This window comes from Erythrolamprus reginae, chromosome 3 (genome assembly GCF_031021105.1).
Source record: "Erythrolamprus reginae isolate rEryReg1 chromosome 3, rEryReg1.hap1, whole genome shotgun sequence".
Taxonomy (NCBI): Eukaryota; Metazoa; Chordata; class Lepidosauria; order Squamata; family Dipsadidae; genus Erythrolamprus; species Erythrolamprus reginae.
In genome coordinates this window covers 147,185,942-147,211,624 of record NC_091952.1, presented here as the reverse complement: position 1 = coordinate 147,211,624, position 25,683 = coordinate 147,185,942, and the positions used below count along the sequence as shown (strand labels likewise).

The 25,683-nt window shown below is 38.6% G+C and overlaps 1 protein-coding gene across 5 annotated transcripts in view; it reads left to right on the top strand.

The window, feature by feature from the left end:
- Positions 1 to 25,683, top strand: part of AFAP1 (actin filament associated protein 1) — a 58,941-nt gene that overhangs the window by 13,371 nt on the left and 19,887 nt on the right. For 4 of the 5 annotated variants that reach the window (XM_070746983.1, XM_070746981.1, XM_070746984.1 and 1 more), the window contains exons 5-11: positions 4,940 to 5,151; positions 8,502 to 8,681; positions 12,231 to 12,320; positions 15,625 to 15,709; positions 20,291 to 20,440; positions 21,413 to 21,624; positions 23,361 to 23,506. In XM_070746983.1, the coding sequence (XP_070603084.1) occupies positions 4,940 to 5,151; positions 8,502 to 8,681; positions 12,231 to 12,320; positions 15,625 to 15,709; positions 20,291 to 20,440; positions 21,413 to 21,624; positions 23,361 to 23,506 (1,075 nt within the window). The remainder of the gene's footprint in view (positions 1 to 4,939; positions 5,152 to 8,501; positions 8,682 to 12,230; positions 12,321 to 15,624; positions 15,710 to 20,290; positions 20,441 to 21,412; positions 21,625 to 23,360; positions 23,507 to 25,683) is intronic. The other variant, XM_070746982.1, reaches the window with a different exon arrangement.

Below are 25,683 nucleotides of genomic sequence, written 5' to 3'. Positions count from 1 at the left end.
TGACTGCTTTCAAGGGTTGTAGGACTATTCACAAGTACAGTAATTCCTCGCTACTTCACGATTCATCTTCGCTATTTCATGTTTTTTTTCAAAGAGTTTTTTCAATGGGAAAAGAACACCGGGCAGTGACGGAGGAACGCCGGGGCGGGGGGGGGGGGGGAACTGCAGCGGCGGCCTCCTTTAGCCCATGCGGTAGCTGAGAGAAGCTGGTCTCTCTCAGCGGTCACCAGTGGTGCGTTGTTAATAATACAGGGAGGGTTTAAAGTCCAAATATTCGTTAAATACATTTTAAAAATATTTTTTCTCTACTTCACGGAAATTCGTTTTTCACGGGTGGTCTTGGAACGCATCCCCCACGAAAAATAAGAGATTACTGTATCTCAGACTATACTGTAGCATACTTTATTAAAATGGTATTCCTTATCCCTTGCTGAACCAGATCCTAATGAACATGTGACAGTGTTTCTAAATAATATTAAGATAATGCAGAATTTACCATAAATAATGCTATTGATTTTGTTACATATTTCTTGTGTACTTAGTTTGCATTTACTGTTACTAAATAATATTCATCTTTTCTGGAATATGTTCCTAATATTGTCAAAACAGATCAGATAATGCTGGTCTACATTATCGATAGGTAACAATGAAAGTCAAAGATGTATGAATTTGAAGCAGAAGTCATTGAAGTAAAACACTGAAATAATAGAGACACAATTCCTGAACAGGTCTTAGTGTTGAACTTCTTCAATTTACTATACAATTAATTACAAAAATACAGTCATACCTCGTCTTACGAACCTAATTGGTTCCAGGGGGAGGTTTGTAAGACGAAAGGTTCGTAAGACGAAACATTGTTTCCCATAGGAAACAATGTAAAGTCAATTAATCCGTGCAACCCAAAAAAACCCCCACAAAAAAAACCGCTGCCGCCCAGCTGTCACCTTTTAAAATAGCCTGGGGGCTTCTCAGCGACCTCCCGAACGCCAAACCCGAACTTCCGGGTTCGGCGTTCGGGAGGCCGCCGAGAAGCCCCCAGGCTGTTTTAAAAGGTGACAGCCAGGCGGCGGGGCTTCCCAGCAACACCCCGAACCCGGAGGTTCGGCAAAAGTTCAGGGTTCAGGAGGTTGCTAGGAAGCCCCCCAGCCCGGCTGTGACCTTTTAAAACAGCCGCGCGGCTTCCCAGATGTCTCCCGAAGCCGAACGCCAAACCCGAACTTCCGCGTTCGACTTCGGGAGACAGCTGGGAAGCCGCACGGCTGTTTTAAAAGGTCACAGCCTGGCTGGGGGGCTTCCCAGCAACACCCCGAACCCGGAAGTTCGGCAAAAGTTCAGGGTTCTGGAGGTTGCTAGGAAGCCTCCCAGCCAGGCTGTGACCTTTTAAAACAGCCGTGCGGCTTCCCAGCTGTCTCCTGAAGCCGAACGCCAAACCCGAACTTCCGTGTTCGGCGTTCGGAGGCTGCTGGGAAGCCGCGCGGCTGTTTTAAAAGGTGACAGCCAGGCTGGGGGGCTTCCCAGCAACACCCCGAACCCCGAACCCGGAAGTTCAGCAAAAGTTTGGGGTTCGGGAGGTTGCTGGGAAGCCCCCCAGCCCGGCTATGACCTTTTAAAACAGCCGCGCGGCTTCCCAGCAGCTTCCCGAAGCCGAACACCAAACCTGAACTTCCGCGTTTGGCGTTCGGAGGCTGCTGGGAAGTCCCCCAGCCCGGCTGTCACCTTTTAAAACAGCCGCGTGACTTCCCAGCAACCTCCGAACGGTTCAGAAAAAATTTGCCTCTTCTTACGAACTTTTTTCATGTTACGAACGCCAAACCTGAACTTCCGGGTTCGGCGTTCGGAGGCTGCTGGGAAGCCCCCCGGCTGTTTTAAAAGGTCACAGCCAGGCGGCAGGGCTTCCCAGCAGCCTCCGAACGCCGAACCCGGAAGTTCGGGTTTGGCGTTCGTAACACGAAAAAAGTTTGTAAGAAGAGGCAAATTTTTTCTCAACCCCAGGTTTGTATCTTGAGTTGTTCGTAAGACGAGGGGTTCGTATCTTGAGGTACCACTGTATAAATAGGAGATTACAAACCGTAGCTTCATTGTTTAGATATATATTCCATTTTTCATTCAGAAGCTGAAGGTTGTTTACTGGGTTTCCCTTTATTTTATCCTCATACTAGTTTTAAAGGGAGGTTGGGCTGAGTAAGAGTGATTGACCCAAAGTCACCAGTGAGTTTTTATGGCTGTAGGCAAAGAAAAACCTGGATCTTCCCCATTCCTGGTCCAGTAAGCTATTGCTACACCCTACTGGCTCTAAAAGCATCCTCATGCCAGGCACTTGAAACATTGGGTCCTTTTCTCTGGAGAACTGCCCATCTCAATGGCAGAGTTAACTTGTGGGGAATAACTGGACCAGTTCTCTAGACACAACAAAAACACCCACACACAGTTTAGGGCTTCCAAAACCCTTCATCTTTCTTCATGGGTGAAGATTTAATAGCATCTCACGAAACATGTTTAAAATGTTTAAAAGTATGTATTTATGTATGTATGTATGTGTTTGTTTGTTTGTTTGTTTGTTTGTTTGGCATGCAAAGCCAAATAAATAAATAAATAAATAAATATTATTTCTTTCAATTTCCTTTGCATTCATAAAGTTTACTTTTCATTTCTGAAAGAGAAGATCTTATTACTTTAGTGATATATAGAACATTGCTTAAATGTTTTTTGTAATTTTCAGGAGAAAGCATGTTCCCACAATCACCCCTCCTGAGAGTTAGTTACAAGTAGTGCTTGACTTAATGACCGTAACTGAACACAGAATTACAGTCATTAGTTGTACTGGTCATTGGACCTTTGATCCTCGGTCATAATTACTATTTTGGGGTCTGCTATAACTGAATGGTCTCTAAGGCAGTGTTTCCCAACCTTTTTTGAGCCGCGGCACATTATTCACATTTAGAAAATCCTGGGGAACATTGAGCGCGGGGGGGCTAAAAAAAGTTTGGACCAAAAAAATCTCTCTCTTCCTCCCTTTCGCTCTATTTCTCTCTCTCTCCCTGTTTCTCTCTCTCTCTCCCTTCCTTCCTCTTTCTTTCCCCCTCTCTCTCCATCTCTTTGTTTCTCCCTTCCTTCCTCTCTTTTTTGCCCTCCTTCTCTCTCCCTCCTTCCCTCCCCCTATGTCTTTCCCTCACTCTCCTTCCCCCTCTTTCTCCCTCTCTCTTTCTCTCTCTCCCTCTCCTGCTATCTCTTTCTCTCTCTTTCTCTCCCCCCTCTCTTTCTCTCTTTCCCTCTCTTACTATCTCTTTCTCTCCCCCCTCTCTCCCTCTCTTGCTATCTCTTGCTATCTCTTTCTCTCTCCCCCTCTTCCTCTCTCTTTCTCTCTCTCCCTCTCTTGCTATCTCTTTCTCTCTCTTTCTCTTCCCCCCTCTCCCTCTCTCTTTCTCTCTCTCCCTCTCTTGCTATCTCTTTCTCTCTCTTTCTCTTCCCCCCTCTCTCCCTCTCTCTTTCTCTGTCTCCCTCTCTTGCTATCTCTTTCTCTCTCTTTCTCTCTCCCCTTCTCCCTCTCTCTTTCTCTCGCTCCCTCTCTTGCTATCTCTTTCTCTCCTCCCTCTCTCCCTCTCTTCCTATCTCTTGCTATCTCTTTCTCTCTCCCCCTCTTCCTCTCTCTTTCTCTCTCTCCCTCTCTTGCTATCTCTTTCTCTCTCTTTCTCTTCCCCCTCTCTCCCTCTCTCTTTCTCTCTCTCCCTCTCTTGCTATCTCTTTCTCTCTCTTTCTCTTCCCCCCTCTCTCCCTCTCTCTTTCTCTGCCTCCCTCTCTTGCTATCTCTTTCTCTCTCTTTCTCTCCCCCCCTCTCCCTCTCTTGCTATCTCTTTTTCTCCCCCCTCTTTCCCTCTCTCTTTCTCCCTCTCCCTCTCTTGCTATCTCTTTCTCTCCCCCCTCTCTCCCTCTCTCAGCAGCCGCAGTGGGTAGTAGCCGTGGGGCGGCGGCAAGGTTGTCAGCTGTGAGGCGGAGCTTCGGAACGGAGGCACTGACGGCAGGCAAGTGCCAGCCACGCAATTCTAGCATGTCCAGCCGCCGCCGTCTGTCCCTCTGTTCTGGAGCTCCGCCTCACAGCTGACCACTCTGCCGCTGCCCCACGGCTACTGCCCGCTGCGGCTGCCGCTGCATGCCGCCCTTCTGCTGCCGCTACCCTCCCACCAGGCATCAAAGCTCACCTGCTGCAGCCGCCAGGGAAGCTCCAGCCGGGCGGGGCGCTGCAGTTGCCGGAAAACTTGGAAGGTGCTAAGAAGGAAGCTCAGCTTCCGTTCTCACAACTTTTTGCTCTTCGCAAAAAGTTTCAAGACCAGAAGCTGAGCTGCTTTCTTCGCAGCACACCTGACCATGTCTCGCCGCGGCACACCGGTTGGGAAACACTGCTCTAAGGTATCAGTCATAAGTCAAGGACCACCTTTAATTAACTTTTCAATTGCCAACTTCTAGTTTTATATAGTGTTTCCCCGAAAATAAGACTGTGTCTTACATCTTTTTGAACTCTGAAATAAGCACTTGGCCTTATTGCCATGTACTCAAAAGCCCAACTGGGTAAAATAGGGTAGTTATTTTTTTATGTATAAATAAAATGTTGCCAGTTAAATATTTTATCATTCATATTATAAGAATAGGAATATATAATCATAAGGAAAGATCAGTCATAATTTCTTTACTATTTACACTTTTTTAGCTTTGGTATTATTTATGACTTCAAAGTTTGCAAGCTATTTTGCTTGCAAAAATATTTTAATATACATATCCATAGAATTAAACCTATGGAGTATATAATTCTCTGCTGTTAACTTTTAAGACAAAACTGCATTTTATTAAATAATGAGGTTATACATCACCAACTGCTTAATTCCAGATGTGACTTTTTTGTTATATGCAGATTTTATTTTAATAGAAGTTTTTTTGCCTTGTTAAGATTACGATTCTGATGCAATGAGTAGTTCATATGAATCTTATGATGAAGAAGATGAAGATGGAAAAGGGAAAAAAATGAGACATCAATGGCCTTCTGAGGAAGCATCGATGGACCTTGTTAAGGATGCTAAAATATGTGCCTTCCTTTTACGAAAAAAACGATTTGGACAGTGGACCAAATTATTGTGTGTGATCAAAGAAAACAAACTGTTGGTAACTAAGCTTCACTGATTTTATTGAAATGCCTGTTGCAGTGCAGTTGAAGTCTAGAATTAGTCCAGAGAGCCATATTGGTGCAGTGGTTAAAATGCAGCACTGCAGACTATTTTTGCTGTTTGCAATTTGGCAGTTCGAATCTCACCAGGTTCAAGGTTGACTCAGCCTTCCATCCTTCCAAGGTTGGTAAAATGAGGATCCAGATTGTTGGGAGCGGTATGCTGACTCTGTAAATCGCTTAGAGAGGGCTATAAAGTACTTTGAAGCAGTATATAAGTCTAAATGCTATTGATATTATGCTGGAAAATCATCCGTATGACTCAAATGCATTTGCTTAAGTATGATTTAATTTGTCTTTTCATAGCTTAGATCAGGGGTGTCAAATTTGATTTCATTGAGGGCCACATCAGGGTTGTGTTTGACCTCAGGGATGGGATGGGTGTGGCCAGGGTGGGCATGGCCAGCTCAACATCACTTCGGAGGCACCTGTGATGGCCCAAGAAATCTGCCAGCGAAAATGGGCTTCCAAGCTGCCCTTTTGGCTGCAACAGCCTCCTGCAACCCTCTGCTAGCAAAAATGTAGTTTGCATGGGCATGGTCCTCCTGAGTTCTGTTTTAACTGGCAGAGGCACCATGGGCCAGTCCTTTGCTGTTTCCAGGGTGGTCCCGCGGCCAGATCTAAGCACCCCATGGGCCAGATCTGTTTCCAGGGCCTTGAGTTTGACAGCCCTTGCTTAGATAATTCTTCTGAATAAAAAAGGAGGTAGCTAGTACCTACCTTCTGCAATATATTCTTGTTTTTTAATTGTTACTTACTGGGATAGCATGGGCAGCCAAGAGTGCAAACAATATTTGAATTCTGACTGAATTATAATTAATGGTAAAAGTTTGCTGGAGATTAATGCAGGTTGAAAAAGATGTACAGACTAATTAGACTGAAAAATAAGGCATCTTGACATTCAGACATACAAGTCTTGATTTTGCCCTTTTGCCCAAATCCAGCTCCAATTTAGAATAATTTAAATAGCCATTCTATAATAATGAACAGTGCTACATTGGAAGAATAATATAATTATTGTGAAAAGCTGGCTGCTCTTGACAATTGGTTACCAAAAATTGATCTTGAGACCCTTGATACTGTTGACATGTTCATTAAAAATGTATTGGAGAAGCATAATCCTGCAAAATGTCAGAAATAATTTTTATTTTTATATTAAATTTACATAGCCACCCAACTCACACTTGTCTATGGGCAGTGTGCAATAAAACAAGAAATTAAAAACAATTTATGGGGTGAAATTATGTTTCGGAGGGTGAGTGCTATGGCAGAAAAGGCTCATCTGCTGAATCCCATTAGATAAAACTGCTTTATCAGCTGGAACCCATAACATTGCTCTTCTGCTGGACCTGATGGGATGAGGAGATGTAACTAGGGAGAAGCAGATTCCAAAAATAATCTCATCCCACGCCATATGGAGATTTAAAGCTCAAATGAGCCGGGGTGGCACAGCAGATAGAGTGCTATACTGCAGGCCACTGAAGCTGACTGTAGATCTGTAGGTCAGCGGTTCAAATCTCATCACCGACTCAAGGTTGACTCAGCCTTCCATCCTTCCAAGGTGGGTAAAATGAGGACCCGGATTGTGGGGGCTATATGCTGGCTCTGTTAAACAGTGCTATTGCTAACATGTTGTAAGTCGCCCTGAGTCTAAGGAGAAGGGCGGCATAATAAACAAACAAAGAAACAAACAAACAAACACCTTGAATTGAACCAGGAAGCAAACTAGTAATGGATGCACTGAGCACAGGTGTAACATGTGCCATTCTAGGAGCACATATAATAACTCCTTGCACTACCACATTTTGCTTCAAAGAGTGCATTACAGTAGTCCATTCAGGAGGTGACCAGATCACGAATAACTGTGAATAGAATCTTATGGCACACAACATGAAATTGTGCAAAAGCTTTCCTACTTTGCACTTTGAGTGGGAATCATGAGCCCAGAAGTCCCACTAAATGTGCATGGGGGATTTTTGGGGCATTGCAACTCTATCTAATACAGTGAATATGGTGAAGTCCCAAAACTGAAAAACCCTAAAGCAAAAGCCAAACAGTCTTGCCACAGTTTAGTTGAAGCCTGTTATCCATCCAAACCCCAACAGTCTCTAGACACAGAGACAGGGCATCAATTTACTTTGCCAGGAGCAGAGCGATATAATGAAGTATCATCAGAATATTGAGGTTATCTCACCCCATGGGGACAGATGATCTCATCCAGTGGTTTCATGTAGATGTTAAACAAGTGGAGAGAGAGCACCAAACCAAGTGGAACCCCACATAGTAAGAGTCTGGTCTTACCCCTAATCAATATTGATTGTTATCAACCTCATAGAAAAGAAAAGAACCACCACAGTTCAGTGCTGCCCACTCTCACTTTACAGAACAGATCCAGAAGAATACTATGGTCAATGATATCGAAGTGTTCTGTCAAGTAGAGATATGATGGATGCACTGTCTACATCCTGCTCCTGCCAGAGATCATCTAAAAGAATGAGCGATCCCCTTTCCATTCCATGCCCAGATCTAAATTCTGGCAGAAAGATGTCTCTAAGTCAGTGATTGTGGACATTTTTTTCCTTGGGTGCCGAAAGATAGTGTGTATGCGCTATTGCGCATGCCCGAGTGCCCACATCCATAATTCAATGCCTGAGCAGGGCAAAAAGAGCTACCCCAACCCCCCGGAGGCCCTTGGGAATCCGGAAACAGATGTTTCCCAACTTTTGGTGGGGCCAGTAGTCTCGTTTTTCACCCTGCCCAGGCTCCAAAGGCTTCCCTGGAACTGGGGGAGAATAAAAACGCCCTCCCCCATCCCACCAGAGACTCTCTGGAAGCCATAAATGCCCTTCCAGAGCCTCTGTGTGAGTCAAAAATCAGCTGGCCGGCACCCACATACACTATGAAGCTGAGCTAGGGCAACAGCACGCGTGCCAGCAGATATGGCTGCGCATGCCACCTGTGGCACCCGTGCTATAGATTCGCCATCACTGCTCTAGATAATCCATTTGATGAGGGTCTATTGAAACCACTTTCCCACAGCATTTCCTTAAAAGGAGATTGGAACTGGATGAACATTGTCCAGTGATATGGTTCATATTTCAGTTGAGATTAATGCTGTTTTTTAAATGTCAATTTTTGTCATTTATTGTAACTATAATATTATTACCAAATGAATTTTTTGCCATTATTAGTTTGTGAATAATGGAAAAATGATGTGAATGGAATTATTTAATATGAAGTTGATGCTTGCTCACAGGTTTGATTCTCACCTCCTTATTTTTGCCTTTAGTGCTATAAAAGTTCCAAGGAGCAACAGCCTCAGATGGAACTGTTACTATGTGACTGTAGTATTACATATATCCCCAAAGACAGTAAAAAGAAGAAGCATGAACTAAAAATTGCACATCAAGGTCAAGATGCTCTAGTCCTTGCTGTACAGAGCAAGGAACAGGCAGATCAGTGGCTGAAGGTATGTCATATTGTAATCAATTCCATTGCTCACCCTTCCATTGATAAAGGCCAAGTGGTGATTGATAAAAACATATTTAAAATATATGTAACCTTACCGTAAAATTGAACATGTAAAACATTACTCTCCTTCATGCAGATAACAATGTTGTCCTCATAAAAAGAAGTTACTCTCCAGAACATTTTTTTCCACTGCAACATATTATTTATTTGTTTTGATTGATTGCCAATTTTGTACCATTGGGAGAGAGATAAATTGGAATCACTCTATAATATGTAAATATAATATTGCTCTTGGGTTAAAATGGTCTATACAAGAAACACCCCCGATTTGGTGGTGGGGTATGTGTGTTTGTCGGGGTGGTGGGCACTTTTCACTATACACTGTTTTATGTTGTGTGCATATTAAAATTGTTAAAAATCAATAAAAATATTTTTTTTAAAAGGGAGAGAGATAAACATAACGGGAAGGGGAGGAAAGAAAATACTCAGAATTAAATTATTCTGCCTCAATTCATCTTTTTAGAAATTAGTCCAAATAAGATTCATCTAAAAAACATTCTAAACTCAAACCTCTCCCGAACAAAGAAGAAAATTTCACAACTGTAAATGAAGCAATTCTAGAGATTCTCTTTTTGTGTCTTTGGGCCATGCAGCAGTGAGAAAAATGTAATTTAAATCATACTTAAAGATAATAATATCCTGAAAAAGTAACTACAAAGGTCTGTAGAATTCAAGCTCTATAGGCATTTAAAGCTCAAACTGGGATGCGATTCGGTAGGAAACTAGTGCTATAGAGCTACCGGTAAATAATATTTAATTTTAGAATATTAATGGGGGTTTTTTGTATTTAATTTGACAATTTGCAAACCTCTTAACCTTTTCTTCAGGTATTGAACAGAAGGGTAGACCCACAGCAGACGCATATCTCTCCTTGTTCTGTTTTTAATTATGTAGCAACAGTTGGGGATGAAAATAGCCACCTGGTAAGAGTGAGGGGCCTGAGTTCTGTCTTGCTGAAATGATGAAATCTATCTTTTGAAAGAATGCATGATTTCACAGGCACAGCTCATGGCCAAATTATTCCCTTTGTCCTCTCTCTGACTTCTATATCTTGTGAAGCCAAAACTAATTGCCTCTGGGATAAACAGATGCTGAAAACATGAGCAATATCCTAAGGGTCACTGAAGAGGCAGAAGCAAAGATACAGAATACAGAAATATTTGCACAACTTAAAGAGATACTTACATTGAAATACAAATCACTTCATTAAAAAAAAAATCCATATAGGTATACTGTTTAATGTATTAAAGCAACAACAGATTTTAAAAAATTTATATTGGGCCGGGTGGTGGTGGTGAATGAGCAGGTTAGGTTAGGGTTTTTTTGATAAAGGAAAAATAGGAAGAAGCAACTGATATGTTTCAGTCAAATTCTGTAATAAAATAAATACCAAAAAAATATTTTGCTTTGTAGGAATTATGCCATTTATCTTATTAATAGTCCAACAGCTGTGGTCTTGGCCAAGAATTCTAACTTAGAAATTAGGTGTAAGCATATTGTTCTGCTTAAACAACAACAACAACAACAACAACAACAACAATAATAATAATATAATGATGATAATAATAATAATAATAATAATAATAATAATTATTATTATTATTATTATTATTTATTGGATTTGTATGCTGCCCCTTTCCAAAGACTCGGGGCGGCTCACAACAATAGTAAAACAATATTACAAGGAAACAAATCTAATATTAAAAACATCTAAAACTCCATCATTTAAAACCATGCAGCATGCATACCAAACATAAAGTATAAAAGCCTTCCATGCCTCAAACAGCATACTTTCTTCCATGCCTCAAACAAATCCTTTGGAACATGATTCTTGTCTAATTTTCAAATTTCTCAAAAGAGGGCTTGGAAGAGGAAGCTTTTTGCTTACGGTTTGTTCCAGAATTAGTAGTGCCTATAGAATTCCCGCAGTGAGTGTGTGACAACAATTTTAGCATTGAAAAGGAAGGGATAAAAGAACACACTGTGACATCATCCGTGTATTTGTTATTTATCATAATGTTTCAGTCTTAAGCTAAGTTACTTCTAAGTTACTTTTGCTTCACTATTGTTTTGTTTACATTTTTTAAATGATTATTTTTCTCTTTTATTGTAAGTGGCCGAGAGAGCCCCACAGCGGGATGGTGTAGCAAATAAATTTAAGCAAACAAACAAATAAATATTTACTATTCAAATATTTGATATAAGTATGTGAGCGTGACTGTATGTGTGTACTGTAATATTAAACATGTAGTCCTTGACTTACAACAGTTCATTTAATGACTTTTCAAAGTTATAATAGCACTGAGAAAAGTAATCTAAGACCGTTTTCATATTTAGAGCCATTACAATATCCTCAGGATCAAAATTCAGATGCTTGACAGCTGATTTTTATTTATGACCACTGGGGTCATATGATCTCTTTTTGCCACTTTCTGACAAGCAAAGTAAGTGGGGAAGCCAGATTCAATTAATAAGTGTTTTACTAACCTAGAAATTTAAGTGATTAACAACTGGGGCAAGAAAGGTCATAAAATGACCTTTCTTTCATTTAAATATGTTAAAGGGTTAAATAAGGTTCAGGAGGGAAGTGTTTTCAATAGGAAAGTGAGGACACAAGTTAGTTGGGGGAAAGATCAAAAGCAACATGAGAAAATATTATTTTACTGAAAGAGTAGTAGATGCTTGGAACAAACTTCCAGCAGACGTGGTTGGTAAATCTACAGTAACTGAATTTAAACGTGCCTGGGATAAACATATATCCATCCTAAGATAAAATATGGGAAATAGTATAAAGGCAGACTAGATGGACTATGAGGTCTTTTTCTGCCGTCAATCTTTTATGTTTCTATGTAAATGAGGCAAAGCTTACTCAACAAATATCTTACTTAACAGTGGAAATTGTTGTAAGTCTAGGACTACCAGTACATGTCAATTAAAAAAAACAAATAGACGAAGTCACAAAATTAAAATACCAAGAGTAACTAAGATAAGATAATTGAATTTTAAAACAGCTATTATACCTCTTTTCAGTTTAAATTTGAGTTGAAAATTTCAATTTGAATTTAAACTGCCTATCATTTTTCTAGGTGCCTATGCATATAAAAGAGGAAGAATCGGCTTTAAGTAGGAGATGAAAAGAAGGAATATTAAATCTAATAAGAAATGGAAGAAAGGATGAGGGTCATATATAAGTATTCCTTTGTCTTTTCATGAGGAGCTTCAGATCTGGAACCAAAACTTTTATCTTTAGTTTTAATGCCTTCTTCATGTCATGCAGAAGATGCTAACTGAGTAAATGACAGATATTTATAAGATACTTTCTGGTTACTACTCTAGCAAATTCTCATTCTCTAATTATCAAGATTGTAACTACTCATTTGTTTTTTAACACTATCTTTTCTGTTTCAGTATAAGCTTTTGTAAGTTTTTAAATTTTTAAGCAAGATACCAATGAACTTTCCTCTCCCCCCCCCCCCAATTTTTAAAGGTAATAAAGGAAGTTTGCAGCACCTATGTTGGCACAGTAGATTCAGATGGACCATCGTCTAATTCTGTGTATAAGGCTGATCTGGAAAAGGTAATTAAATTGCAAAAATCCAAAACACAATATGGTGGTTTCAGGTTGTTCAGAAATCATTTTTAGCCAAGAGTCTTGAATTATTAAATCTTGAAGGAGATGAAAAATAGTGCATTGCTTCATCCAGTCCTTTCCTCTTTGTTTTAGTTTTCTTTCCATGTGACTAACCAAAGAAATTTAGCAGGAGTGAAGTTGGGATTGTGGCCTGTTTATTTGTTTTAGTATTTAAGCAAGCCAAGATTGTAAACTAATTACAAATTAGAGTTTATTGTGTGACCCATAAATATACATATTATACTCTGGTGTCTCCTCAGATTATGGCTTAATAAAATATGAGCTGTAGATTCAAGTGATGTGCAGACATGGCCAATGAATCAAATGTCATTAATTCCTATAAAATGTAAAATGCTCAATTTCATTGTCACTACCCTGTTTCCCTCAAAATAAGATGTCCCCTGATAATAAGCCAAATTTGAGTGCATGACAAGGCCAAGTGCTTATTTCAGGGTTCAAAAAAATATGAGACAGGGTCTTATTTTCAGGGAAATACAGTATTAGAAATAAAAATTTATCAAGTTTGCTAATTTCTGTGCCTATGTATAATTTCCCTCTTTGTATTATAGAAATACCAATAAATGCTTTTTCTTAAAGACAGACAATATATTTGAATAATTGGCTTGTACTGTATATATGCACCAGTTGCGGCCCTATTTGAACAGAGAGTCTTTACTCACAGTCACTCATGCCCTTATCACCTCGAGGTTCAACTACTGCAATGCTCTCTACATGGAACTCCCTTTGAAGAGTGTTCAGAAACTACAAATCGTGTAAATTGCAGCCACATGAGCAATCATGGGCCTTCCCAGGTATGCCCATGTTTCTTCAGCATTCCATGGATTGCATTGACTGCCAATTGGTTTCTGGATGCAATTCAAAGTGTTGGTTATGACCTATAAAGGCCTACATGGCATCGGACCAGATTACTTGTGGGACCGCCTCCTTCTGCATGAATCCCAGTGTGTCAGGCCAACCTTTGACTTCACATAATGACTTTGGGCCTGACCCAGTGACAAGTTAGGTCCCACAGAGTCAGCCTTCTCCAGGTCCCGTCAACTAGACAATGCAACTTGGTGGGGCCTAAGGGAAGAGCCTTCTCTGTGGGGGTTTGGCCCGCTGGAATCAGCTTTCCCCAGAGAGTCATACTGCCCCCACCCTCCTTGCCTTTCACAAGAGTCTAATTTATGCCGCCAGGCTTGGGACCATTAGACTAGCCCCCTGGCCGACGAAATGTAATGTATGTTGTTGTAGGAATGGGAATGATTGATTTTTTTTTAATGTTATTGGGTTTTTAGATTAATTAGTTAAATTAATTGGATTAGGATGTTTATATTGTTTTTATATATTGTAAGCTGCCCCGAGTCCTCAGAGAGGGCGGCATATAAATCAATCAAACAAACAAACGAACAAACAAACAAATAAAAAAATAAAAGTAGGGATGAAGATGTCTAAGTTACAGACTTGGAGAGTTACCTAGAATAGTTAAGAATTTCAAGGACACTTGTCTCAGCAGTTTTATTTATTCTTTTAAATTTTATTGGACTTCTACTCTCTCATTCACAGGCACTTACTGTCAGAAATAGTCTAGCCTAAGAAATACACAGAAATGCACAACAGATCCAAAGCTACTTTTATTAGAACAGCTATAGTAACGGAATTTTGCAAGTCTGAACTTCATTCCCCCTTTTAACTTAAGGCTGCCTGAGGCATTTTTGCACTTGCTTGGTCTAGGCTCATTTATATGACCTTTGCCTTGGTAGCAGATCTTCCATATGTCCTTGAAGGCTATCCTCTATTTCCACAGCACTTGTATTTTAGAACCACATGGGATGATGATGGTGCTGATTGTGATGGTGATTCTGATTTTTAAAATTTCAAATCCATTCAATAACTAACATTTTCTGGGGGATTAAAAACAATAAAAGAAAACACAACTAATAAAATATTTAAATTTAGCATAGTTACTTGTCTTGATAGTAACCACAACTCTTCAATTAGAAGATATAATTAGAAGAATGCAAATCTATTACTCAAAATTATGCCATTTTTCTTATGTAGTGTGGTTAATTAAAAAATCCATTCATATCAGAAACATTTTTAAAAAGGAATTAAACAAAAACAAAAGGCATTTTTAAAAACTGCTACTGTGAATGTTATTTCTGGCCTAACATTTGCCAAATGGATCTCTGCATATTTGTACAAGCAACTCTGTTAATCAAACCTTATTGGAATTGAGTACAGTGAAGGAAATGTAATTTTTTTCTCGAATAAAGGAATCAATGATTAAACCATTTTAAAACAAAAAAGGATGTACAGGTAGTCCTTGTCTTACAACCACAATTGAGTCCAAAATTTCTGTTGCTAAGTAAGGCAGTGTTTTGTCCTATTTATGGTTGTTAAATGAATCACTGCAGTTAGCCGCCCCGAGTCTGTGGAGAGGGGCGGCATATAAATCCAATAAATAAATAACAAATAAGTGAATCATGCGGTGGTTAAGCATGTCAAAAGCTGGCTGAGACAGTACTACAGTACTGTCATAAATCCATGCCATCTATCAAGTGCCCAAATTTGGGTCTACAATGATTAATTAAATCAGTCATAAGTCATTTTTTTCATTGCCAATGCAACATTGAACATTCACTAAACAAATGTTTGTAAATCAAGAAATACTGTATGCATTTCTACTGAATGGAATGTCTACGAAGATTTTTAGTCATCCAGGTCATGGTTGCCCCAAAGATGCTTTTCAGAGTGAGAATGAAATAGAGGGTAGTTAGAGAAACAACTTTTTATTTTCCTTGTAAATAACTTGCTATTGTTACATGTAGTATTATAAATACATAAAATAAATCTGCCATTTTCTTTAGACAAATTGTACATATGCTGCATGGTCATGAAAATTGATTTTGCTATTTTAGATGATCTCATTTAAGCAATATTTCTTTAGACGCTTAGATGGGGAGTTTACGTAACGTTGCAGTAAAAAGTACCTTGAACCTTTAAAGTAACAATGACAACAGAATGCCAAGAAGTGATTACAGCCTTCACATGTTATTCTCTGTGAACATTATGTGTACTGGTATTATGTTGAACATAAGATGGAACACTTGAATAGTAAAAAACATAATTCCTGACAAAATAATTATTCGATGTATTGTGTTTGCCTCGTGGTAGATGATGTTTTGTCATTTGATTCACAACAGATTATTTCCAGTGTAACTATATTAATAATTATTTTTCCATCCAGAAGCTGTCCTTAGAAAGACCAAGTTCTGATGGAGAAGGTGTGGTGGAAAATGGCATAACCAATGTTTGTAATGGAAAAGAACATGGTAAGATGCTGCTCTTAATACTCAAGTCAAAAATCATAATATTCACAAACATTGTATGCTGAGAAAAGGTCAATAATACATTTTCATAAGCATAGCCCTGGAAGGAAATGAAAGGTCAGTTCAGTGAATGTAAAACTTCTTATTGTCAGCAGGAGTCCTATAATGGTTGTATCAAGGTAGTAGGCAGGTCCAAGGATACTTCTAAAAAACGAAGACTTAAAAAAAAACATTGAATTTTCTTAATTAACTTTAATTTTCTAGACTTTGCCAGAAATTTAGAAGGAAACAAAAACATGAAAAATCACTCAGTTGATCTGAAAGAAATCAGAGCCGGAACTTATAGGAAAATATTAGGAAGAGGAAAAAAATGAAAAATATCAAGCTGCTTAGCACTTCTTAGAACTCTTTTGCCTCAAGCAAACTAATAGGTATAATCTTGACTTTTGAAATGTGGTGAGGGTATGAATAATGAATACAAGCTTAACTGTTTTAAAATGGCATTATTCAAAAAAGTTAGGGTGAAAAAAATAGAAAATTTTAAAAATTGCTTAAAAATGTCAAACCTTTTATAATATTGGTACATGAAAGTAAATCACAAATATGAGAGGATAAAGAAATTTAGAAAAGAAAAGAGAAAAGAAAACTAATTACAAAGTTAATTCAAATATTTAAAAGACACTTAATTAGTTATATTATTTTAAAATACTCCATCAGCAGCTTTTTTAAAAAACTCAAAATCCCTGACCAGTCTAAATCCCTGACCAGTCTAAAAACCAGCAATTTATATATGAGAGAGAATTCCCTGCAAGTAATTAAAAGTGGAATGAGGATGCTCCTGTGTTACTCTTTGACACAATAAATTTGTGATTTAATTAATGCTTTATTGGAGGATGACATGGATGGGACACTATAGCCTTCCTGGTATCACTATTGTTCCTAACAGCAGCAGTCAATATTGTCAGTAGTGTGGAACTTGTGCCCAGTCAACAAGATCGAGAAGGCCAGAATTCAGTTCGGAGTAGGGTTCTTTCAGGCATAAAAGACCATAAGGCTCTGAGATCAATTTTCAGTTCCTGAGGATTTTGTTGAATAATAGAAAAATAATGTTTTGGAATTCAAATATGTAAAATTCAAGTATATGTTATGCAAAACAAAAAAATATTGCAAAGTTTGCCCAGATGGTGCTCTGACCGATTACTCTATATTGAGAATGTAATCACTTTAAGTTTGGTCAATTTATAGAAGTCTTGTGAAATGGCCAGTTAGATAGTTAGCTTTGCATTCAATTCATTACTGAGCGTTTTGCTCTTTTGTTTCTAAAATAAAAAAAGACTTTAAATCAAAACGTGAAGTTGATGTAAGTAAGAATATTAAGTATAAATGTGCAGAAAGTTAGGTTATCAAAAACAACTGCTAATAATTGTTGGCTTAAATGTGTGCGCAAATTTTGCGTTTACCTAACTTAATTTTCTTTCACGTTTGAATATTTTAAATAGGAAAATTTATGATAAATCTATTTTTGTTTGGAGATTGACAATCCATTTAGATAAAACTAGGTTGAAGCCCCTTTAAATGCAGGTTTTTTAAAAAAAATCAAGATGGTGGCTGCAGTGATGCAATTGAAAGCCTTTGTATGAGAGTGCTACAGTGATATGTAGAAAAAAGGTGGGGCTTCAATCACACAGGCAGTCACATGACTTTTTTGAATATACTCCTTCCTCTGGGGCTTCACTGAGATGGGCCCTTAATAGAATTTCCAAGAAAGAAATTGATGACATTTATCAACAGTATCTTAAATGTATATACCACCCCATAATGCTTTATAACCTGGTTTACAGAGTTGGCATATTGCCCCTAACAATCTGGGTCCTCATTTTCCCATTTATCAGAATACAACCAGAGATACATTTTTTTTTAAAAAAGGTATAAAAAGTCATGATTTCAGCTTCACCCAATAAAAGTCTATTCAAGTTCTAATGAAGATGCAATGTTTCAATAAGTACTTATTACCCAAAAGTAGAATTTTGCAACTGTCTGTCTCTTACTTCAGGAACTCTTTCTGCCAGTAAATTGTTTATATAAAACTCTTCAGAATTGCGTCATTTTTCCCCAATACAGGCAGAATTAATCATGTTAGAACATCAGAACAATGCTTATATGGTTAGAGAGTAGGCCCCTCTGACTCAACTTTCTTTCCTTCTATTATGTTGACATAATTTGGGGGGATCTGAATATTACTGTATCAACAGTGGATATAAAAGTCTACATACCCATATTAAAATTCCAGGGTTTTGAGATGTAAAACAATTAGATCAAAAAAATCAATTCCAAATTCTTTCAATTTTTAATATCATGTATACGTGTAGAATTCATTTAAAAAGCAAACTGAAATATTTTAGGGGAGAAATAACAATAAAATTTAATAATAAATTGGTTGCATAAACATGGACGCCCTTAAACTAAACCCATGTTTTTCGGAATTTAAGACGCACCTTTCCCCGCTTTTTCTTTTAGAAGAGGGTGCAAATGTCAGTGTGTCTTATATACAAAATACAGCCATTTTTGACCTCCCAAAGCCCCGCCCCTTCGTCTCATTTTTTGAAAATTGGGTCTGTTTTTTCACAAAAGTGGGGTGGGCAGAGGGTCTGGGAAGCCTGGGAGGTCTCTGCAGGCTTCCCAGACCCTCTACCTACCCCACTTTTGTGAAAAAAGGGGGGGAAATGGTCATTTTTCACAAAAATGGGCCCTTTTGCCTTCCCCCAGCTCCCAGGACCTCTCAGCAGGCCTCCTAAACAAACACAAAGCAAAATCTTATTTTCTTACTTACCTCTTTGAAATCTTGAGGCATCTTATACACTGGTGCATCTTAGAGTCTGAAAAATACAATATTTGTTGAAACCTGGAAGTTCGGGTTTGGCATTCAGGTTCAGGAGGACGCTGAGAAGCCCCCCGGCTGTTTCAAAGAGCGACAGCTGGGCGGCAGGGCTTGTCAGCGGCCTCCTGAACCCGAACTTTTTCCGTCTTACGAACCCGCCGCCGCTGCCGAGAAGCCCCGCCACCCGGCTGTCGTCTTTTGAAACAGCCAGGGGGCTTCTCGGCGGCCTCCCGAACGCCAAACCCCAAAGTTCGGGTTTGGCATTCGGGTTCAGGAGGACACCGAGAAGCCCCTCGGCTGTTTCAAAAGGCGACAGCCGGGCGGCGGGGCTTCTTGGCGGCGGCGCGGGGTTCGTAAGACAGAAAAAGTTCGTAAGAAGAGGCAAAAAATTTGCGAACCCCGGGTTCGTATCTCGGGTTGTTCGTATGGCGAGGGTTTCATATCATGAGGTACCACTGTAGATAGATATCTATAAGAGGTTATTAATTAAACCAACCCAATTAGCCTTATAAGCCTTAAATAAGCTAATAAAATTGCTTTATCAGATTTAGCTCCTTAAAAAACCATCCTCTGGTCTCAAGAATAATCAAGGCACATCAAGGAAACTTTAAAAATATGAATACTTTTTGCATGGACCAAAATTGGCAAAAGTTTAAAGTTGTGCCATATGTAGATGTTTCGTAACTATTTTTGGAACAAATAATTTAATACTGTAATGTCTGGGATAAAGTTCCTATACCAACTGATGAAATCTTAAATCTCTGCTGTACTGTTTTAGGTTAAGGAAGAAGCACAGTTATCATGGGCTATTTGCTTTCTAGGTAAAATGCCAGCATACAGCCTTGATTCATTGTGAAAGAATGATAGAGATAAGTACGTAGGCAGATAGATATGGTAGCTGGATGGATAGATAGATAGATATTTAGATATTTAGATAGAAAGACAGACAGACAGACAGACAGACCGACAGACAGACCGTCTTCTGTCATCGAACAACAAAATGAGACACACAAATGATTAAAACTCTTTTGTAAGAGCTCAGATGACTATATTCATATTTAATTTTTTAGCGACAATCAACTGAAAGTAGATATGGTAATTATGAAAATTGAAAAGCTCAATTAAGACCTTTATTTAGAAAACAAATTGCAAACTTGGGAGACATACAATAGGAAAGCCTACAGACCACTTTGAATTAATACTGGAAATATTTGCTGCTTGAAAATATAAGTAGAGACCAGCTTTGTTCGCAAAGAAGGATACTGGTATATTATATGTAGGGAATAGAACTTTCATTTTATGTCCTGCAATTCTTCAGCATTGTTGAAGAGCTATAAAAGAGCAAAAGATAACTGTTCTATGTCTACATTAAATGAAGGACTGGCACAACCTATTTGACACTTTTACTGCTTGTTGCTGTTTGAGAACCAAGTGTTAGGATAATGTATTACCTGTGCCAGATTCTAAAAAGTGTCATTCAAACTCAAGTTTTAAGTTTCAGATTTTTTTAAAAAGTGACTTGCTACCTCAGTGATATGTCATGAATGAGACAATGAATTTGGGGTTCTGGATTGATTTTCAGCAAAGGCAACTCAGCTGCTTCTGAAGTGAAATATTTTTTGTGTCACAGCTTCTGCTATTTGATAAAACTTTCTTTTAAAAACTTAGACAACTTAGCTATCTTTGTGTATGTGTTTGGTTGATAGTAAAGAGAAAAAAGAGCTCAAAGGTGGACTCCAAAGGCACTGTACCTAAAGTAACGGGAAAGAAGATAACAAAGATAATTGGGTTAGGGAAAAAAAAGCCATCTACGGATGAACAGACCTCATCTGCTGAAGAAGATATACCAACATGTGGTAAGTGACTTTTTATGATCTCTTATAGAGACACCTTATTGATGGAAATGTTATTCAATTTCATTTCTAAAAAAATGCCATTCTTCAAAACCAGATTTTTTTGTTCCCAGTCTCCATGAACACTACTTTGTTTTTCCAAACGTTTTCACTGTACAAATATGTTGTTCAGACTGTTTTAAACACCACAGTCCCACTAAAGAATTCCATTCAAATTACCTGGTTTTCCATTTTTTTAATCTGAACCATTTAAACTACCAGTATTGCTCCAGTTACTGTCTGGAGGATATTTCCTCGCAGACTAATGTGTCAGTGATAAACAACTAGTCATCTTCTTGCAACTCTCACTCCTCAGGTTAATATTGCCCAATGTTTCCACTTTACTGATCTCACACTCCCTGTAACCTCCCCCCTGCCGCACACACACGCACACAGACACACACACACTCCAAATGATCAGAACAGTTTTATTGTTCAGGATTATGGAGTATCATGTCCCAGGATAATATTGCAGGGGTCAGAACCAGGGGTTTAGTCTTCTGAGCTTTTGGACTTGTGCTGGAGCTTATCCTTAGGGAATCAGTTATGATAAGTCAAGGACTGCCAGGTAAATTCTTTCATAATAAGTTTCTTTTGCATTTGCAATGCACAAACTTAATAGCATTTCTAATTTACTATTTTAAATAAAGGAAAGAAAATTCTGAAAATTAAGAAATTTTCCACTGTGTGGTCAAGAGGTAATTCATGTTTTTACCATAAAAATATGTAAGATTTGTAAAAAAAAATATATATGTACCATTGCCATATATCTAACTCGAGCCAGATGTAGATTGTTAGCTGAGGGAATTCCTATAGATAGGCTTGAGCATTAAATCAGTTTAATTGACCCTTGTGTGGTCCTGGTCTTTTGTGCCTGACAATAAATTGTGAATATACAATGGAAAACTTTAAGAATCTTGTTTTTATGTTTTGCAGGATATCTTAATGTGCTCTCAAATAACCGTTGGCGTGAGCGCTGGTGCAGAGTGAAAGATAATAAGCTTATACTCCACAAAGACAGGACAGATCTAAAGACTCATATTGTATCTATCCCTCTCCGTGGCTGTGAAGTTATTCCAGGATTGGATTCCAAACATCCCCTGACATTCCGCTTGCTTCGAAATGGTCAGGAGGTTGCAGTATTAGAGGTATTTTGCAAAGAAATAACATAAATAGAATCTAAGGATCCTGCTTCTAAAATAAGACATCTATTCTGTAATTAATGCTTTGAATGTATAATATTTACTTCTCCTTGCCCATGACAGGAGCCCTTAGCTAGGTGTAAGCTAATATATATCAATATTAACTTATTAATTAGAATGTTTTGAAAAACTTTCAAAATTGTTTCCAGAAATTCTCAAACTCAAGACATTTAAGAAGGCAGTAAACAATTCTCTCTTTCTCTTTCTCTGTTTCTCTCATTCACACACACATGCACACATACACAAACACACTTAATTTACACACATTAAAATCCATAGAAAAGAGACATTTTGAATGTATGATAAAGGCTTTAGCCAACTGGGAATAGAGTCCGTGTCTGGAGGGTACAAGCATGGAACAGTCTCTACTGTTGCCAGCATGAGCCTTCCCATGTCCTTAGGGCAGATTTGGAAGTGCTATGTATGCTCAGACTGGTGTAGAATTTATGTCTCCTTAAGGATCACTCTAGCACTTTGGCGTAATTCATTAAGAGTGTCTAGACAGAGTACTTTTGGAAGGAGGAAGAGTATTTTAAGAATCAAAACCTAAAGTATTCATGTTATCTCTTAATGACCTAAGATAGAGGCCAAATGGTGGGCTCTGGAATGTGGGTGGAAATGGGGAGAGATCTCTGGACACTGCAAATGGAAATCTGGAATGGGCTTCTGGAATTTCTGTATTCAACAGAATGCTAAAAGCAGCATTATAGTATTGTGCTACAAGTTCCATGTGAAACATGCAGAGATATTGACACAATGCCAGTTTTGTCATTCTGCCCCCACACAGGAACTGCTGAAAGCTTATTTTTGCTGTGTTTGTATCTTGAGGAGTAGGGTTATTTGTTTTAGCAAGAGTTTTGACAGCCATCATGGAAATGTTTTAAAAATGAAATTCAAGAACACCTTCACTATATAAGTAAATGTATACAGTACTTGAATATATATATGTGTGTGTGTGTGTGTGTGTGTATATATATATATGCATAGTATATATATATATATATATATGTCTTGGTATACAGTGGTACCTCGGTATTCGACCATAATCCGTGCCAAAAGTGTGGTCGAGAACCGATTTGGTTGAGAACTGAAACAACAAGAAATAAACTGCAGCCGTTTAGGCAATGCGGGAGAGATCCGCCCTCCCCTTTATTCCTGACTAACAAGAAATAAACTGCAGCTGTTTAGGCAACACAGGAGCGATTCTCTCCCCCTTTATTCCTGACTAACAAGAAGAGCGATTCCCTCCCCCTTTATTCCTGACTAACAAGAAGAGTGATTCCCTTCCTCTTTATTCCTGACTAACAAGAAATAAACTGCAGCTGTTTAGGCAACACACAAGCGATTCCCTTCCCCTTTACTGTAAGTGGAAAACGCTTCATGCGATACTCTCTCCGATACTCTCTCCGTTCACACTCCCTCCGATCACACCCCTGCTGAGCACAGCTTGACTCCTAATGATGATGCAGGCAAGACGCGTTGTTCCCTGCTGAACGAAAGGCGCTCGGCTCGGCTGTTTGAATTCCGAAGCTTTGGTCGAATTGCAAGGCAAAAGTTTTTGGATTTTCCTGGTCGAAAACCGATTTGTTCGAGCTGAGAAGCGTTCGAATACTGAGGTACCACTGTATATGTGTGTGTGAAAGTTTCAGTATTCACCTGTGGTTTTTCTTCTGCTTGTGTAGGCTTCATCTTCAGAAGATATGGGCAGGTGGATTGGGATTTTGCTGGCTGAGAGTGGGTCATCTTCAGATCCTGGCACTCTGCACTATGACTACATAGATGTGGATGTGACAGCCAGTGTCATTCAAGCTGCAAAGCAAACATTCTGGTAGGAGGACTTAATCAGTTAAGAGTATTTTCAAGAACTCTGGCTTTTTCAGTGCTTTTGTTTTGGAGTTGAGAAATTAAACCAAAAACCTGAGATGGTGAGAGGCAGCATGCAATAGACTTCATATATTGTATAATACCATGTGCCCACATATGGATATGCTTGCTCAAAGCTGAAAGGCAAAATATATCAACAAAGGACCCTACTTACAAACATATCATTTAGCAATTCATTAAATAGTTTTGCTAGACTGGCTCGAATAGGGAATCTGTGACCAATCTGTGAGGCAAAACTGTATTTTCATCAGTTCCTTCATGATCATAGTTGAGGATAATCAAATTTAAATTCTAGCAACATCTTGATAACTAGATTCTTTATACATGCACATTTCTGCTGGTTTGATCTGGGTTTGGAATGAAACAGTGTTTTTAAAAAAAAACAAATCTGGGCAGAAGTGACTCAGAATGGGGTGGGGAAGAAGAAGGGAAAAGGTGAAGGACAAGGAGGTCTCTGGTGTCAAATTCAAACCTTAATAATTTGGGCATGTAGGAAATAGAAAATATATTTAGTTTGTAACCTACAGCAAAGCATTGCATTCTGATAGACCTTATGGACCAACCACAAGTTCTACAAAAGTGAAACCTGGAATGCTTTGACTTTTCTGTGATTTGGATAGCACAAGATCTGCATAAAGACAACACTGGAGCATGTTCAATCTCTCTCAGCAAGTCCCAGCATGGCATATCCCCTGGGATCCTAATCCATTCCCCATGGTTCCCCTTCCCTGCAGTGGCAGTTCCAACAATTGGTTGCCATTGTGAAGCAAGGAGTCCAAAGGGAGAATTTCACAAGACTGCAATTTCTGATTTCTTGCTGGCTTCCCCATTGACTTTGCTTATGGAAAATGGCAGGGAATTTTGGAAATCATGATCATGTAACTGCAGCTTGCTATGACTTCAGAATTGCGAGTTGGGTGCTAAATGCTCAGATTACAATCCAGTGACCATATGAACAGTGGTGGCTGGAATCCCAAGGGCTAGTGGTAACTATCACTTGTTTAGTGCTATTGTAAGTATGAACAGTTGCTGGATGAATGGTTATAACTCAGTGACTCTGTAGTTCTTCTGCAACCAGAGAAAGGAATTAATTGCATTAACATATGCAGAAAATATGGAGAATTTAAGATTCTGTGATAAATGGTGCATCTTGATTTACCTTTGTGATATCATCTTTCTTTCTGATGAACTATGATAACAGAGATTTTTTTTTTTACTACAGATGAAACTTTCCCATAAAACCCACTCCCATGGTGTTATTTCCTTAATCAGCCCTTGAACTTTATAATGAGTCAATTGATTCAAGGCTGAAGCCCTTCAATAATTTATGGCCCATTTAAATACCCATTATGTTTCCCAGTTTGTTAAGAAAGATTGTATTTGAAACTATAGAAGATAAATAATTTTCAGTAGCAGTTTTTCAAGAAATATAATGGTATACAATATAAGAAAATGCATTGTTGCATTTAGTAACTCAGGAAAACTAAAAACCAGATGAGAAAACAAATCTTGGATTTCTTTTAGGATTGTGTTACATAAATAATTGAATTTGGTTATAACATTTTGGAAATGTGCCTTCAAAATATAATGGTTTTGAAAGTTTAGTTTTTAAATCTTTACATGGAACTTAATAATAGTTCATAATAGTTATTTATTGTATTCAACTGGTAATTTTTATATTTCTAGAACAATATGATTTGCTCAAGGCAGCACTAAATGAAAATTTAAAATATGGATACCGAGGGAAGGGCAATCTTCCTAAAAAGAAAACACAAGTGGGTTTAAACTTGTTTATCTTTCTTACCACAGATAGAAACAGGCAATGCCAGTCATAAAACATTACAAAATCCCTCAAGAATAAGGAAAATGTTTAAAGTCGCCTCTGCCAGACTTCTCTTTTTTCTTTTGCCAAATTCAAGCTATATATCTTCTTTTCTTCTCAGCATAAAGCTAAAGGTTGACTTTTATGCTGTCTCAGACTAATCACACAAAGCTCTTGGCTCCAGGAAAAGATTGCTTGTGTAAAATCAAAGGAGTCTGTGCATTACTGTGCTTTATTACTGTAATTGTCTCATCTCCTATCCTGTGTAGTTTGCCTCTCTTTGCAGTTATACATTGTGA